Source organism: Telmatherina bonti (assembly GCF_933228915.1).
Source record: "Telmatherina bonti genome assembly, chromosome: 3".
NCBI lineage: Eukaryota > Metazoa > Chordata > Actinopteri > Atheriniformes > Telmatherinidae > Telmatherina > Telmatherina bonti.
This window is the reverse complement of record NC_136621.1, coordinates 22,336,217-22,349,610: the sequence shown is the minus strand read 5'-3', so window position 1 is coordinate 22,349,610 and position 13,394 is coordinate 22,336,217. Positions and strand designations below refer to the sequence as shown.

General features: G+C 35.9%; 1 protein-coding gene across 1 annotated transcript in view; it reads left to right on the top strand.

Annotated features, from left to right (window-relative positions):
- The window catches only part of cacna1ib (calcium voltage-gated channel subunit alpha1 Ib), a gene marked incomplete at its 3' end in the record, with an annotated part of 171,149 nt that overhangs the window by 42,256 nt on the left and 115,499 nt on the right, over positions 1-13,394 (top strand). Inside the window, exon 4 of the mRNA XM_079263089.1 lies at positions 10,291-10,388. Within this exon, the coding sequence (XP_079119215.1) occupies positions 10,291-10,388 (98 nt within the window). The remainder of the gene's footprint in view (positions 1-10,290; positions 10,389-13,394) is intronic.

Here is a 13,394-nt window from a genome sequence, read left to right as displayed (position 1 = left end):
TTGTAGTCTCCTCTGCTGACCTGCAGTCTAATAAAACAACATTCTCACTATTTTTCTGTCTCCTGCATCTCCATCTGCATATAGGTCCACATCTCTGCCCTTTTGTGAGACTAATGTTCAGACTTTCCTTTTCAGATGTATTTCTTGTGATCCTGTTTTCAGTTGGACATTTAAAGGCTTTATTAGGAGCGAGACGATTAAATACAGAAACGTTAACACATTAAAAAAAAACGCATTTAATCGTGGAACGTTTGTCAGAGCACAATTTTGCCGATTACACTGATGCTCACACTACTTCCCTCACTAATTTAGCAGAATTGGTGCTATATTTAGCGCAGTTTTAGATCCTTCAGTAAGGTTTTTTTAAAGACTAAACAAGCATCAACAGGTCTGGATTCTTTTTCTGGTGTTTTCAGGGATTCTGTAACAATAAAGAACGTGTAGTTTTTTCCTCTATGTAAGCAGCAGGTGTGAAGCCTTACAAACATGTTAGTCAGTCAAATCAAATGTCATGTTCTTTATTGTTTTTATTTAGTTACAAAAACAGCAGTCATAAAGGAGAAAATGAAAATGCATTTTGAATGATTTACTATTCATTTTTATTAATGAGTAAAAAAACGCAGCTATATTCTGAAAATGACAAAGCACTCCGGTTGAATTATGATGCAGAATCACTTCCACACTTATCGAAGTGAGCCAATAACAATCATTCATAATGTGACGTTAGGGCAGCTGGTCTGTAGTCATTTGGTTCAGATGCTTGGGATCTTTTAAGCACTGGAACAAGGTAAGATGTTTTCCACAGCACAGGGACTCTTTTCTGACTCTAAAACACTAGTTTGTTGGGACATAATATTTCAGAAGCATTGTTGTGAAATTTGCAGATGCGTTTTACAATTGATATTTAGCTCAGAATTATGATGACCTGAGGAATGAATCCATTTGTCATCCTGACTGTACAGGCTTTGATCAGTCTGAATCTCCTGCCAGGGGGGAGCAAGTTGACTGCCTGGAAAGCTGGATGAAACAGGTCGGGGAGGATAGGTTTAACCCATCTGACATATGGTAACAACCTCCTCTGGAAGGGGCAGGAGACAGTAGATAAAATTTGTAGCTGTGCTGATCACTCTCTGCAGAACCATCCTGTCCACTGCTGAGTTTCCTACTACTGAACTTCCAAGCTGTGATGCACTTTATGAATATGCTTTCATGGTCGTTTGCAGAAGTTCACCAGCAGCTTTTTTTTTTTTTTTTTTACAATCGAGGATCTTCAAGAAGTGAAGTTGCTGGGCCTTCTTTATCACAGATGTGGTAATAATGCACCAGGAATAGGTTAGTTGTCATATGGCCAGTTCATGTTTTATGCAATATATATATATATATATATATATATATAATAAAATCTTAGGAGAACATAACTGATGGGTGGCCATCACACACCCTTTGTCCCACTTAAATGTTCCAAAACATTGACAAGAAAGCTTAAGGCTAAATGAACCATTGTGTTTGGCTCTGCAGTGCTGACTCCAAATGATTGCAATAATAACTCTTGGTATAAGTATCCAAATAGGTATAAATAACTTTCATGACCAATCTGCTTGGTTATGAATGATTTTTCCCCTCTTTAGGGCCCAATCTGCAATTCATCATAACAGCAGTAAAAATATAATTTTGTGAGAAAGCACTGGGTGAAGAAAGGCCATGTATGACAAAAAGGGTGAAATCGTAATTACTGTCATGGTTTTCAATTGGCATTCATAAAAGCTACATTCTTTGTAAGAAGTGCATAAGGAGGACTTCAGGACTTTGTTTAAAAGAACTGTTGTTGAATAAGGGACATTCTGCTTTGAAGAAGTATATCTTGCTTCAACAATTTAGGTCCAGTCTGTTTTAAGGTAAATGTCCAGGAATCCATAGTTCCCCATCATCACCAGTGCTCCCAGAATGAAAATAGCAAATAGCATAATGGTGTGTCACTCCACTTATCCTAAAATTAATGCTTCTGTATTACAATCCTCTTATCTTCCAACCCCTTGACAATAAGAGGATAATTTAAAAAAATATTACCTTTTTTTCCCGCTGTGTCAGTGAGTGGTACTTTTAAGAATAGTTCCAACTTGTGTGGGAACAAAATGTAACCTGCGTTTTATCCTAGCATCTGTTCTCACATCTTCCCTGTGGAAGCAGAATGTGACAAGGAGCATGTGTTGCCAGTGAATTTTCACTTAAATGTTAAGTCTACATCTAAAGCGTATGCTTGTAGACTACAAGCTAACTACCTCACCCATCTTTGTAAGGAAGTTTTTTAGGCTGCCGGACCTTTTACTGGTAGGCCATAACTGGTTTTGGTCTGTACTGGCACAGTGAATATTGAAAATAAGATTTTTGCAGTGTAAAACTACCATACAAGTGTATCTCAAGATCGCAAGTCAGGATATCTTGCATTTTGTAATCATCCCTTGCACTGATGCAACTTTAGTAAAAGGCTGACAAAAAAAACAGAAAATGTTCTGCATAAAACAAATCAAAGTGATTAACCAAATATATTTGCTGTAAACATTGTGGAATAATATATTTTATGAAAATGGAACTGTCTAATCTCTGTTAACAGCAAGGTTGATAATCTTTCACAAATAAGTGTTTAGTTAACTACAATTCACTCAGATTTGAAAACACTGCCTGTAACGGCACAGGAGATGGGACCCAAAGGAACCAAAAAGACGTCAGGACTGGTTACAGATTTTATTGACAATAACGGGGGGATGAGGAAGCAGGAGGCTAACGCAAGGACGGCTTCAAGTCCTTTTAGAGGATCCCAACTGGGTCCTGCTGGTGATGACAGGAGGGTTAGTGAAAGACGGCACACAGGGAGAATCCAACTCCAGGGAAAAATGCCCAGGAAGGAAGAAAAGGAGTTCCTCTCACCCGAGATTATTGGGGGGGTTTGTCCAGAATCCAAAATCCAAGTCCAAAGTCCAGTCCAAGGTTCATACACTGCGTAGTAATGCAAGGGGAAACCTCTGGGCGGGCATGTTCTTGGAATACAGGGTTACCTTGAGTCACAGAAGGCTGGACACAAACAGAGAGAATCTGATGACAATCCTGGGTCCACTGCTTAAATAGAAGGAGGCACAGTTGGTAATCATCAGCTCATCAGCACAGGAGGGTGCCTTCAGGGACGACTGGGAAAAATCATGACACTGCCATTTTGTCACTTTGTTAATATTTATTAAAACAGAAAACTGAAGTTGATATTTTCAAATATGTCAGGTAATGTCGTGAACTGCACATATTATGCAAATATCAAAGTTATGCAGCATGTTGCATATTTTACCCCCAACTACCTGCTCCACTCTGTGATAGAATATTTCTTGCGCAGTTATAATGGGTCTCATTAAAAGTTTGTGGAAGTAAGTCAGTCTGAACCGTCTCTACAGCCTGGTTTCTGCATGAAATACCAAGATGAAGTGTTTGCTGTCCCATTTCTGTTACAAGTTATCACCATTTAACTATTGTTAGTATATTATCAACTGTTATCACAACATTTTTTTAAATAAAGAAAAAATATACATTCATGACAAATAATATAGTCCCACAGAAATGTGGAGAAAAAAAAAGATAGCAACTTTTTTTTCTATCTTTTTGTAAAGTGTTAAAGTAAAAAAATAAATCTGAGCTGAAACTGACAATAAAGTGGTTTACTTGCCAAACTTTGTATTCTTGAGTTCTCAGATATGACAACAATTTCTCTCTGTAGAAATCTAAATCAGACAAGATCAGAACATCATCATTAATGGACCAAGATGTGTTATTTACTGATTCATCAGTTTAGCTTATTATGTTATCTTGTTGCTCATCTCAGCTGCAGTGAAAATGACTTCCTGGTGAATCTTTGTAGTGAGAATAAAACTTCTGCACAACAGTGAAGTGTTGCCTTTGAGAACTAATACTAATATATGTCATAAGTTTACTTCACAGCCATATAGACTTTTATGAAAATGTTACTGCTGAGCTTACTTAAATAAAATAAATTAATAAAATATCTTGTAGAATTGATGATGCATTTGATGCTTCTGGATCTTCTGGAGAGCTGCACAGACCATGATAGTGCTTATAAGAGTAAATGCCCCCATGATTAAAGTGCAAAAAGGTGTTTTTTCTTTGAATGTCTGACTTAGCTCTTGATTCTGTATGTTGATTCTGGCTATTTCAGTAGCTTTGCCTCTTAGTTTGAGCCCTGGGTGGTTTTGGCTTTAAAGTTCTGTTCCGACAGATATATATATATATATATATATATATATATATATATATATATATATATATATATATATATATATATATATATATATATATGTATTTTTTTTTTATTTTTATTTTTTTTTAAAGTCGTAATTTCCATGTTTCCAGTTTCCCCATGTTTGCACCATGGGGAAACTGGTGCTGTTTTCTTCAGTTATTTTCTTCCAAAATCGTATTTCTTCCAAAGCTGTTTCAACCATCTTGTACTGTTTGTGAACGTTGCATTTCCGAGTTACCGAGTCAGAGAATTTCATTTGATGTGTGAAGAATGTAACAGAAAGAAATGCTAATGAACAGGTTCGGAGAAAGACAGATGGCTCTTATCACTGACAAGACATTCATGTCTGCATGTAACACAAATTCAAAGACATGTTTTTGAGCAGCTGTGCCCAACTTGCTGATGTAACATAAGCTCATTAGATCCCTAACGTCAAATGACATGCCACATGAATGTTGGAAAAGAAAATAATATTCACAAAGGGGGGGGAAAGAATATGCAGCACAAAACAGAGAATAGAAAAGATATAAATGGGATCACATAGATTAAAGTATTATGGATGGAAAGTTCATGGAGAAGATTAAAAAAAGGGAGAAAGAGAAAAGAGGCCAGGAGAGTAAAGGTAAAGACAGAGGGGAGGGAATTACAGCTTACTTAAATGGCTGGCTCTGTTTTGTGAGCACATATCTGTGTGCATGTGGATAACCTTCTTTCTTCTCCGATACGCTAACCACCTCTGAGACAGAAATTGTACTGCATCCATTAATCTTATTTTAATAATTGATGCCATCTTCTCCAGAAAGAGTTTAGCCTGGACTGCAGGCATAAAGGGAGACATTTAGTGCTCTGTGGTAATTGCTGGATTAGTTTGTTCTTCTCTTTTAGGCCAGTGTACAGTCAGTGGACTGGTAGGAATTTACAATTCAGTCGTAATATTGTGATGGTCGAGGCCATCCACTGTCTGTATCAACTATCAGATAGATTTCTACTAGCAATTATTGGAAGGTAATGTTTAAAATCTGCATCTGTCAGCCACTGCAGCTGATGAAACTCTAGTTTTGCAAGTTTTACTTATAATTTAATACTTTCTACTAGTAAGACACATAAGAGACATGCATATAATGCCCGTTGTTTTTGTTTTTTTCTTTATTTTTAGTTATTCAAAGAGTTAATGTACAATTTTATGAGCATGCTCACAATTATGCAACTTATTATCCAGAATGTACTAACTTAATTAATTTTTTTTTTCTTTATTGCTTTATTGTTCTGTTCCTGCATTCTGCCATTACAGTTTACCATTAACTTCTGTCTACTCTCTCTCATAAGCACCACTGATTTACAAATTCTCATAGATTTGTGGTAGATGATCAGTACACACACACACCTTAGAACACAGATTTGGGCATAATCAGCAAGTTACACACTAACATGCAAACTCAGCTTAAACAAGTATTGCAAACAGAAAACAAACATTAAAATTCAACCCAAAATTAATATCAGGTTCCTTAAAAATTATGTTGTTCTTACCAAAGCTCTACATGATTTCCATGACTTTTTTTTATCACAAGTGCCATGTCAACATGACTTTTTCAAGATATCTGTTCTTGGCAAAGTCATTAACACTGGTGGGAATGGCATGTTATTATAATTAATCAAGCAGAAAAAATAAAAGTGCTGTGAGGAGAGATTCCACATAAACAAGTCACCTGCTGTATTCTTTTTTTTTTTTTTTATTTGCTTATTTTTACAGCTTCTTAGACATACAGTTACCCTGCAACAATTCTTAAAATAGAAACGTTTCTTCTTTGTCTTTGTTCATTGTGGGTTTAAAACATAATGTCATGACATTCTCATTAAATATTATGGGTATTTACAATTAAACAGAAATTATCATTCATGAAAAATCAATTTCTTTGCATATCTTTTGACTGTAATGTATTTGGTTATTATCTTTTGTTTAGTTGTGGATCTTCCATCTAATTAGCTCACCCTGTAGTCAACCCACTTATTCTCTGTTCTTCAATAAATATAGATGACAGACAGTAATTAGAAATTAAGATTGAGAAGTAAAAATTTTAAAGTAAGTAAATGACCCCCTTGTACACAAAAAAAGCGACTGAAAAAACCTGAATGAAAGGAAGGATGCCTGAAATATGATTAAAAAAGAAAATGACAAAAAAAAAAAAAAATCCCAACTTTCTTCCAGCAATGGCTGCTAAGAGACAGAAAGTAATCGGGTTACTCTGTTCAAATATTCATGAAGCTGTTTAGTCAGAGACGTCCTTACTCAAACTCAGACTAAATTTAGTTCAACTTGCTTGTGTATGTGTTGAGAAGTGTGTGTATGTGTGTGTGTGAGAAAGAGAGAGTGATGGTCAGTTGATTTGTTTGGTGTGTGTGTGTAGGGGTAAAAAGCTTACATAACTTCCTACGTCAGAATCATTTAAAGTGGGTTTTAGTGGGCCGGTCATAAAGTGTGTGTATCCTCTGTTTGATGCAGTTTTAAAAGATTTCTCAGAGCACTATGCACTTTGGGTTCTTCTCCATGTTTATGTGTGTGCTTGTGTAGATAGAGGCGGGAATGGGAATGGGAGGGTGGTATTCAGGTGTGAAACTGTCTTTGCTCTGTACATCAACTCGCTGTATTAAAAAATAGTGCATCAGGTTGCTGTGTTTGATAAAAAGCTGCCATTATTATATCATGTGGTCACATGAGTATTTTCTGTGTGTGTGTGTGTTTAACTCTGTGGGGCCGAAACAAGATATGCTATCTAAAATTACAGCAAAAATAGCTGTATAATGACAAAAACCCATTATGATCCCCACCTTTTATCACACATAGAAACACACTGATATGCCAGCTGTAAAAAGAATTGCAGTCCAGTTGTATTTACTCTAAGTCGGCGCTCTTTTCTGACCCCACAGATGTGCATACAGTTATTTATGAATTTATGTTACAGTAAGCATAACTCACTGTGCCGCAATTGAGAGATAATTAGAATGTTTTTCCTTTAATTTGTATGTATAAATGGACTTTTTTTTTTTTTTTTATCAGAAAGAACACATTGCTCATATGTCACCTATGATCAGCGACTATCTGTAAAAAATGCAACTTTTTACTCAGGTTTGTAAGTGTTCAGCATCTCCTTTGCTAGAGGAGATCATATGGAGAGCACTGTTTTCTTTAAACTGAGAGAAATCAAACAGCTCTTGTCGTAGGTGCCTCTTAGAAACATTCATTCATTCATTTTCTAAACCGCTTAATCCATTTAGGGTCGCGGGGAAGCTGGAGCCTATCTCAACTGTCTATGGGCGAAGGCAGGGTAAACCCTGGACAGCTCGCCAGTCCACCGCAGGGCCTCTTACAAACATCTGGGTCATTCTTCTCAGTTCAGATACTTCTTATGTGAAAAAACAAACACATAAACAGTATTTCAGCTGGACCATATCTTCTTTCTTTCTTTTAAAAACAGTTAATAGTGACTAATTATTTTAAAGGTTGATAAATCAGAATAACTCAGAGCAGACATGTGGGACCATAATGTGCTTTTCAGTGGACTTTGGCTTGATTTTTTTCTCACTGTATGTTGTGTGTGCATTTCTGTGTGATTTGTAGGGGAAGCAGAGCTAAATGAGGGCTCAGCCACCTCCTGTCACCATCAAGGTTAAGTTCATTTACCACTAGCAGGAGTGATTCGTGTTTCATGGTTCACATAGTTCAAACCTACTCCCCATATGGAAGCTCTGCGGAAGAGTTTTGGTCACTGTTCTGCAAAGAAAAAGACATATGATTCCATCTGAAATTCCCCTTTTGCCCCACTTAAATGCCACATCACCTGAAAATGTCAACCTACATTTTATTTACACCAAATTTTTTGCAAATATTGCCTCTTTGATAAATGGCATGAAATGTAAATCAGGGACATTAAATGTCCATGATTTGGTTCTTTCTAACTTTGGATGTGTTTTCATTTTCCTTTCCTTTTTTGTAATGTGTAAGCAAATAATAAAGCAGTCAGTGAGGTGGAGTTACTGCTCACAGATTTAATTTCCTTGCATTGCTGGAGCAAACTCATGTCAAACTTATATAGAATATATATATATATATATATATATATATATATATATATATATATATATATATATATATATATATATATATATATATATATATATATATATATATATATATATATATATATATATATATATATATATATATATATATATATATATATACATATATGTATATATAATACTGCTTGTAGTATAAACCTTTGTCTTTGTATTGTTTGTGGGTTTAATGGACATTCCTTCAGAGTCTGTTCTGTTAGGAGTTTGTTTTGAGTCTTTGGTTGTGTTTTCCACTCTTATATTAATGTTCTCTCTTATTTTTCCTCACTTCAACATTTAATTTATTTTGCCAGTACTATTATTTTTAGGACTTGGTCAGAATTTTATCTTTTTGGCCGACTTCCTGGTTTGCATTCATGCTGCATGTAACTATCATGGTTTTTTTTTCTCTTTAAAGCTGATTCCATTTCAAATAACAAGTTACTCTAAAACCCAAGGAAATTGGATTATGCCTGTTTTTGCCCATTTTACTTTTATCACTGGCATTTTAAAAAGACTCCTCTCTCAGTGTGTAGGTCAAGAGGCTGAAACCTGGGGCTTTTTCATCACCTGGTTGGCTCTTTAACTTCTCCCAGCAATGAGCTTGGGATTATGAAGTGCTTCAATATTTTAGTAAAAGTAGAATATCAGTGTCAAATGCCTAAAATCCGGATGGGTCTCTTGAACTTTTTTCTTTTACACTTCTTAAAAACAGTAAGCCACCACTTCCTGGTAAGTGAACTGAATTCTTTGTTCGGGCTGGTATATGCTTATTGCATTCTTCTCTCTGACTCTTTGTTCCTGAAGTTGTAATTATCTTCAACACTTGTTAAAAGCCTCAGGCTCTCGGTGTCTCCTGCTCTCAGTCTGACTTTATTGCCTTCATTATATTGCACTTAATCAACCTTTGGTACTTAACTCAGCTTGATTTCTGATCTAAGTGTTGTCTTTTGCTTTTTACACTTCCTGTAATCCTGATTTTTTTTCTTTCTTTCTGTTCCCAGCTGCCCTCTCCACTGCTATTTTCACTCCACAAATCTGCCTATCAAAAAAGATTTTTTTTTCACTCTGAAAAATGGCTCAGAAATGGGTCAAATTGTGAAATACATTTTTGTTGCTTTTCCTCTCCATTTTTGTAATCCCACACCTAGTTCCTATTTGAAGCTTGTGTACTCCCCTCCACCTCCAATCTTTGCCCCTTCACACAACTCTGCTTTCATCTCAGGTGGTTGCACATTCAATCTCAGGCCCCTCATGCTTGTACCTGCAAACCAACAGCATACACTTTGATACTTTCACTCCATGTGCTAAAAGCCAGCATGGCCATTTTGCCAGGCCCCAGGAGGTTTTCTGCACTTATTCACTTGCAGACTGACATCTTCTGCTACCTATGTTAAATTGAAGAAACGTCTGTTTCCCTTGCAAGTACAACATTTTCTAAAATTGCAAAGTAAAACCACACACCTACATGCATTAATATTTATGCTCAGCTGTAAACTAATCAATGTTTAAATACACTCAAGCAGACTTGCAATGCAGACACAATTAAGATAATATCCTGTGAGTGTTCTCATGACCTGTTTTGAATATATTGCATTATAAAGTACATATATCCATGCTCATAATTCATATCAGACTCAAAGCAGAAAGACCCCAGCTGTGTGAGTGGGTGGAATATGCTAAGTTTCTAAGGGGAATAAATTTAGAGGGAGGAGAAAAATTAATCAAATAGGGTTACAAGTTATGATTAAATTACTTTATTATTATCATATTTTTTTTTCTTTTAGTATTTAGTTTGGTTTTACTTTACTTTTATATATTGTTTGAAATTATTTTTGTTGTTAATTTTGATTTTTGTATCTTTTGTGTGTTTTTTTCAGGATGGTGGAATACTCTCTGGATCTGCAGAACATCAATTTCACTGCCATCAGAACAGTGAGGGTCCTGCGGCCTCTAAAAGCGATTAACAGGGTGCCTAGTAAGTCTGAAAATTGCTTGACACAGTGCTTTTCTGTTGCCAGAGATCAATCAGATATATTAAAATATGGCCCAACAGGTGTAATACACAGGACTGAAGGCCTTAACTGTGAATTATTGACAAGTTAAGTAAAAAGTGGTTGTGAATAGCTATATTTTGCTGCCACTAGCATCAATCGTTTTGCTCTGTTGATCTTTAGATGTAGGTGTACATTTGATAGTGAAACTGCAAAGAAAATTATAAAATATATCTAACATGTGGTCTAAATATATATATATATATATATATATATATATATTTTTTTTTTTTTTTTTTTTTTTTTTTTGTTGTTGCTATGCGCCAGACCACTGGCATCAAGTTCTTGCAGCTCCTGATCTGTTATTTGTTTTTTAGACATTTTAGACATATTTTTTTTTTGTCATCTGTTCTATTTTTGGTGTGTGTATAAGTATCCATTTGTCTTTGTTGTTTTATGTTTTGTTTTTTTTGTAATGTGCACAGAGTCCAGAGTTTTTATTTTTATACAAGAGCAACTGTTAGAGCTAGCGAAGATGGGTCATGAATACGGACAAAAACATCTAATTCCAGTTGAACTGAGGAGGCCGTTTTGTGGATGCAGAGCTGGAGTAATGAGGAAGGTTAAAAGAAATGAGAACATATATATATATATATATATATATATGAGGGAGAGAGAGTGTGAGAGAAAGAGAGAGAGCACTCAAGCGTTTAGAAAAAGTTTGAACACACATTTTCCTATTAAATCCATTGGCAAAGTGTGTCCAAACTTTTGACTGGTACTGTTATTATGTCACATCACTTTTCATGGAAAAGAGTGAAATGTTGCATGAATTCTCATTTCTCTGCCCTGCAATGTAACATTTTCTTTTCATCATCCTCTGTAAAAGAGGATGAAAAAATCGGCTCTAAACATCTCGCAGAGCTTCTGTGCTGTGCTGTTGTGAGAGTTTGTGGTGTTTAAAGCACAAACCTGCTGACAGATGCCTGCCTGTATTGTTAGTACACAACAAATGCTGCAGGCCTGACAGTGTGTTGCACCATTATTCATTCTAAAGGAAATGGAGAGCATGAAACTAGCACCATTGTTGCAAAGCAGACTGCCAAATGCAGCCCAAATGCTTTTTTATTTTTTCTGTTTTGTTGTTTTACCGTAATTCCACTATTTTGACTGTGCACCTGTTGACTACACGAACTAGCTTGGTGGTTTATGGGTGCATATAATCTCTTGTTTTCCAAACAGAGATAGGCAAAGGAACAAAACACAATCAAATTTGCCTCAAATCCTGACATACATCTCTGTAAAGCTGCTGTTGTAGGACATTTTTGTTGACAGTCAATTTTCTAAACAGTAAGGACACAAATTCTCAAGGACAATGAGTGTTTTAGGCCACTTAAATACCTGAAACCCAATTTCACACCAAGAAAGCTTTTTTCTAATTTTGAACAAGTATGTCCCATCAACCCAACCCATCTTCTAAATGATCAGAAAGTGTTTTGAGCTCTCTAACCTGGTAACATGAGCAGCAGAAGTGCTGATCATAGTGTCTCTCGTTATGTTTTTGTTGATGTGCTTAAATTGTGCTTAGCATGTAATCATTTGAAGGGGCTATGAGCACACTCTGAGTTGGATTTACTAGTAATTGAAGTTAATGTTGTGTCGCTTGTTCTTTTTTTTTTTTTTTTTTTCTAATTGCTGCCATATACCTCCCACTGGTCTTAAATCTACAGCATAAACTGAAGATATTTATCATTTGCTTAAGTGAAAGCAGGTGTCCCCAGTTTGCTTGGTGACTGATAAATTCATGTGGATTCTGATACATAGGACAGAGCAAAGACAAATCATTGGACACTTTATTTTGTTACTTGCTTTCCAAAACATTGATTATTGTCAGTAATTCTAAATCACGCAAAATGTTTTATTTAATTCTTATATAAATTCATGTCATGTGTGTCTCCTTAAAACTTACTTTTTTTTGGTTAATTCAGTTAATCTCAGCCTCAGCAAGAGGAAAAGAGAAGTCTTTCTCCTTTTCACCTCTTTCTTTTACATCTTCTGATTCTTTCACCTCCCTTTCTCTCTCTCTCTCTCTCTCTCTCTCTCTCTTTCTCTTCCCAAGCAAAGGCTGAAGTTCTTGTTGCACCTCTCTGGGGAGTAATTTGTTCCACAGAGAGGCGCACACTACAGTCATGATCTCCTGCTTTGAATATGGAATTGTGAAGTCGGGGAGGTTTGTTGATCAGCAGGGACAGCGTAATCCCAACCAGAGTTGTCTTCTTTGTTTTCATGTTGCGATGGTAACATGTTGAGATAGGGGCTTGGTTTCAAAACTCGGGCCTTTTAATGATTTATTTGGCTTCATTCATTTATTGTTGAGTCGAAATTTAAAAAAAAAAAAAAAAAAAGCAAATAAAAACAGAAAAAAGGCAGTGAAAGACTAATCCATATGCAAGAAAACAGAATAAATAAAGCTGCAAATGAAAACATGTAGGAGTTGTTTAAAAAACAGACATGCATCTTTGTGCTCCTGCTGTTGGTCTTTGCGCCGCTTCACATCGCTGTTCCTTGTTTTCAACAATGTTGCTTTAATGAGCACAGATATAGCACAAGCTCACTGATGCTGAGTGGAGTCACCCATACTGTGTGAAATCCCTTTTGCAGTGTTGCTTTTAACTCTGACTGTGATCATGGTACAAAAAATTGACTTGTTGCTCAGCAAACCTTTGAAATACACAGAAAGCCGTCTACAATGACATACTAATGAACACACACACACACAAAAAAGAAAAACACGATTGTTTTTGTTAATCCTGGCTGGATTTTTTTTTTTTCAAACTGTTAAAATAATCTCCTAAAAGCACTTGTCTCTATGCTAAGCAACCTCTGGCCACAATCTTGCTGGACACGTCTTGTTTGTTACTTCCACTGGCTTGAGTCTTAAGTTATTGAAGAAAAGTGCTGGTTTGCAACCAGGGTGTAACATTTTTGTT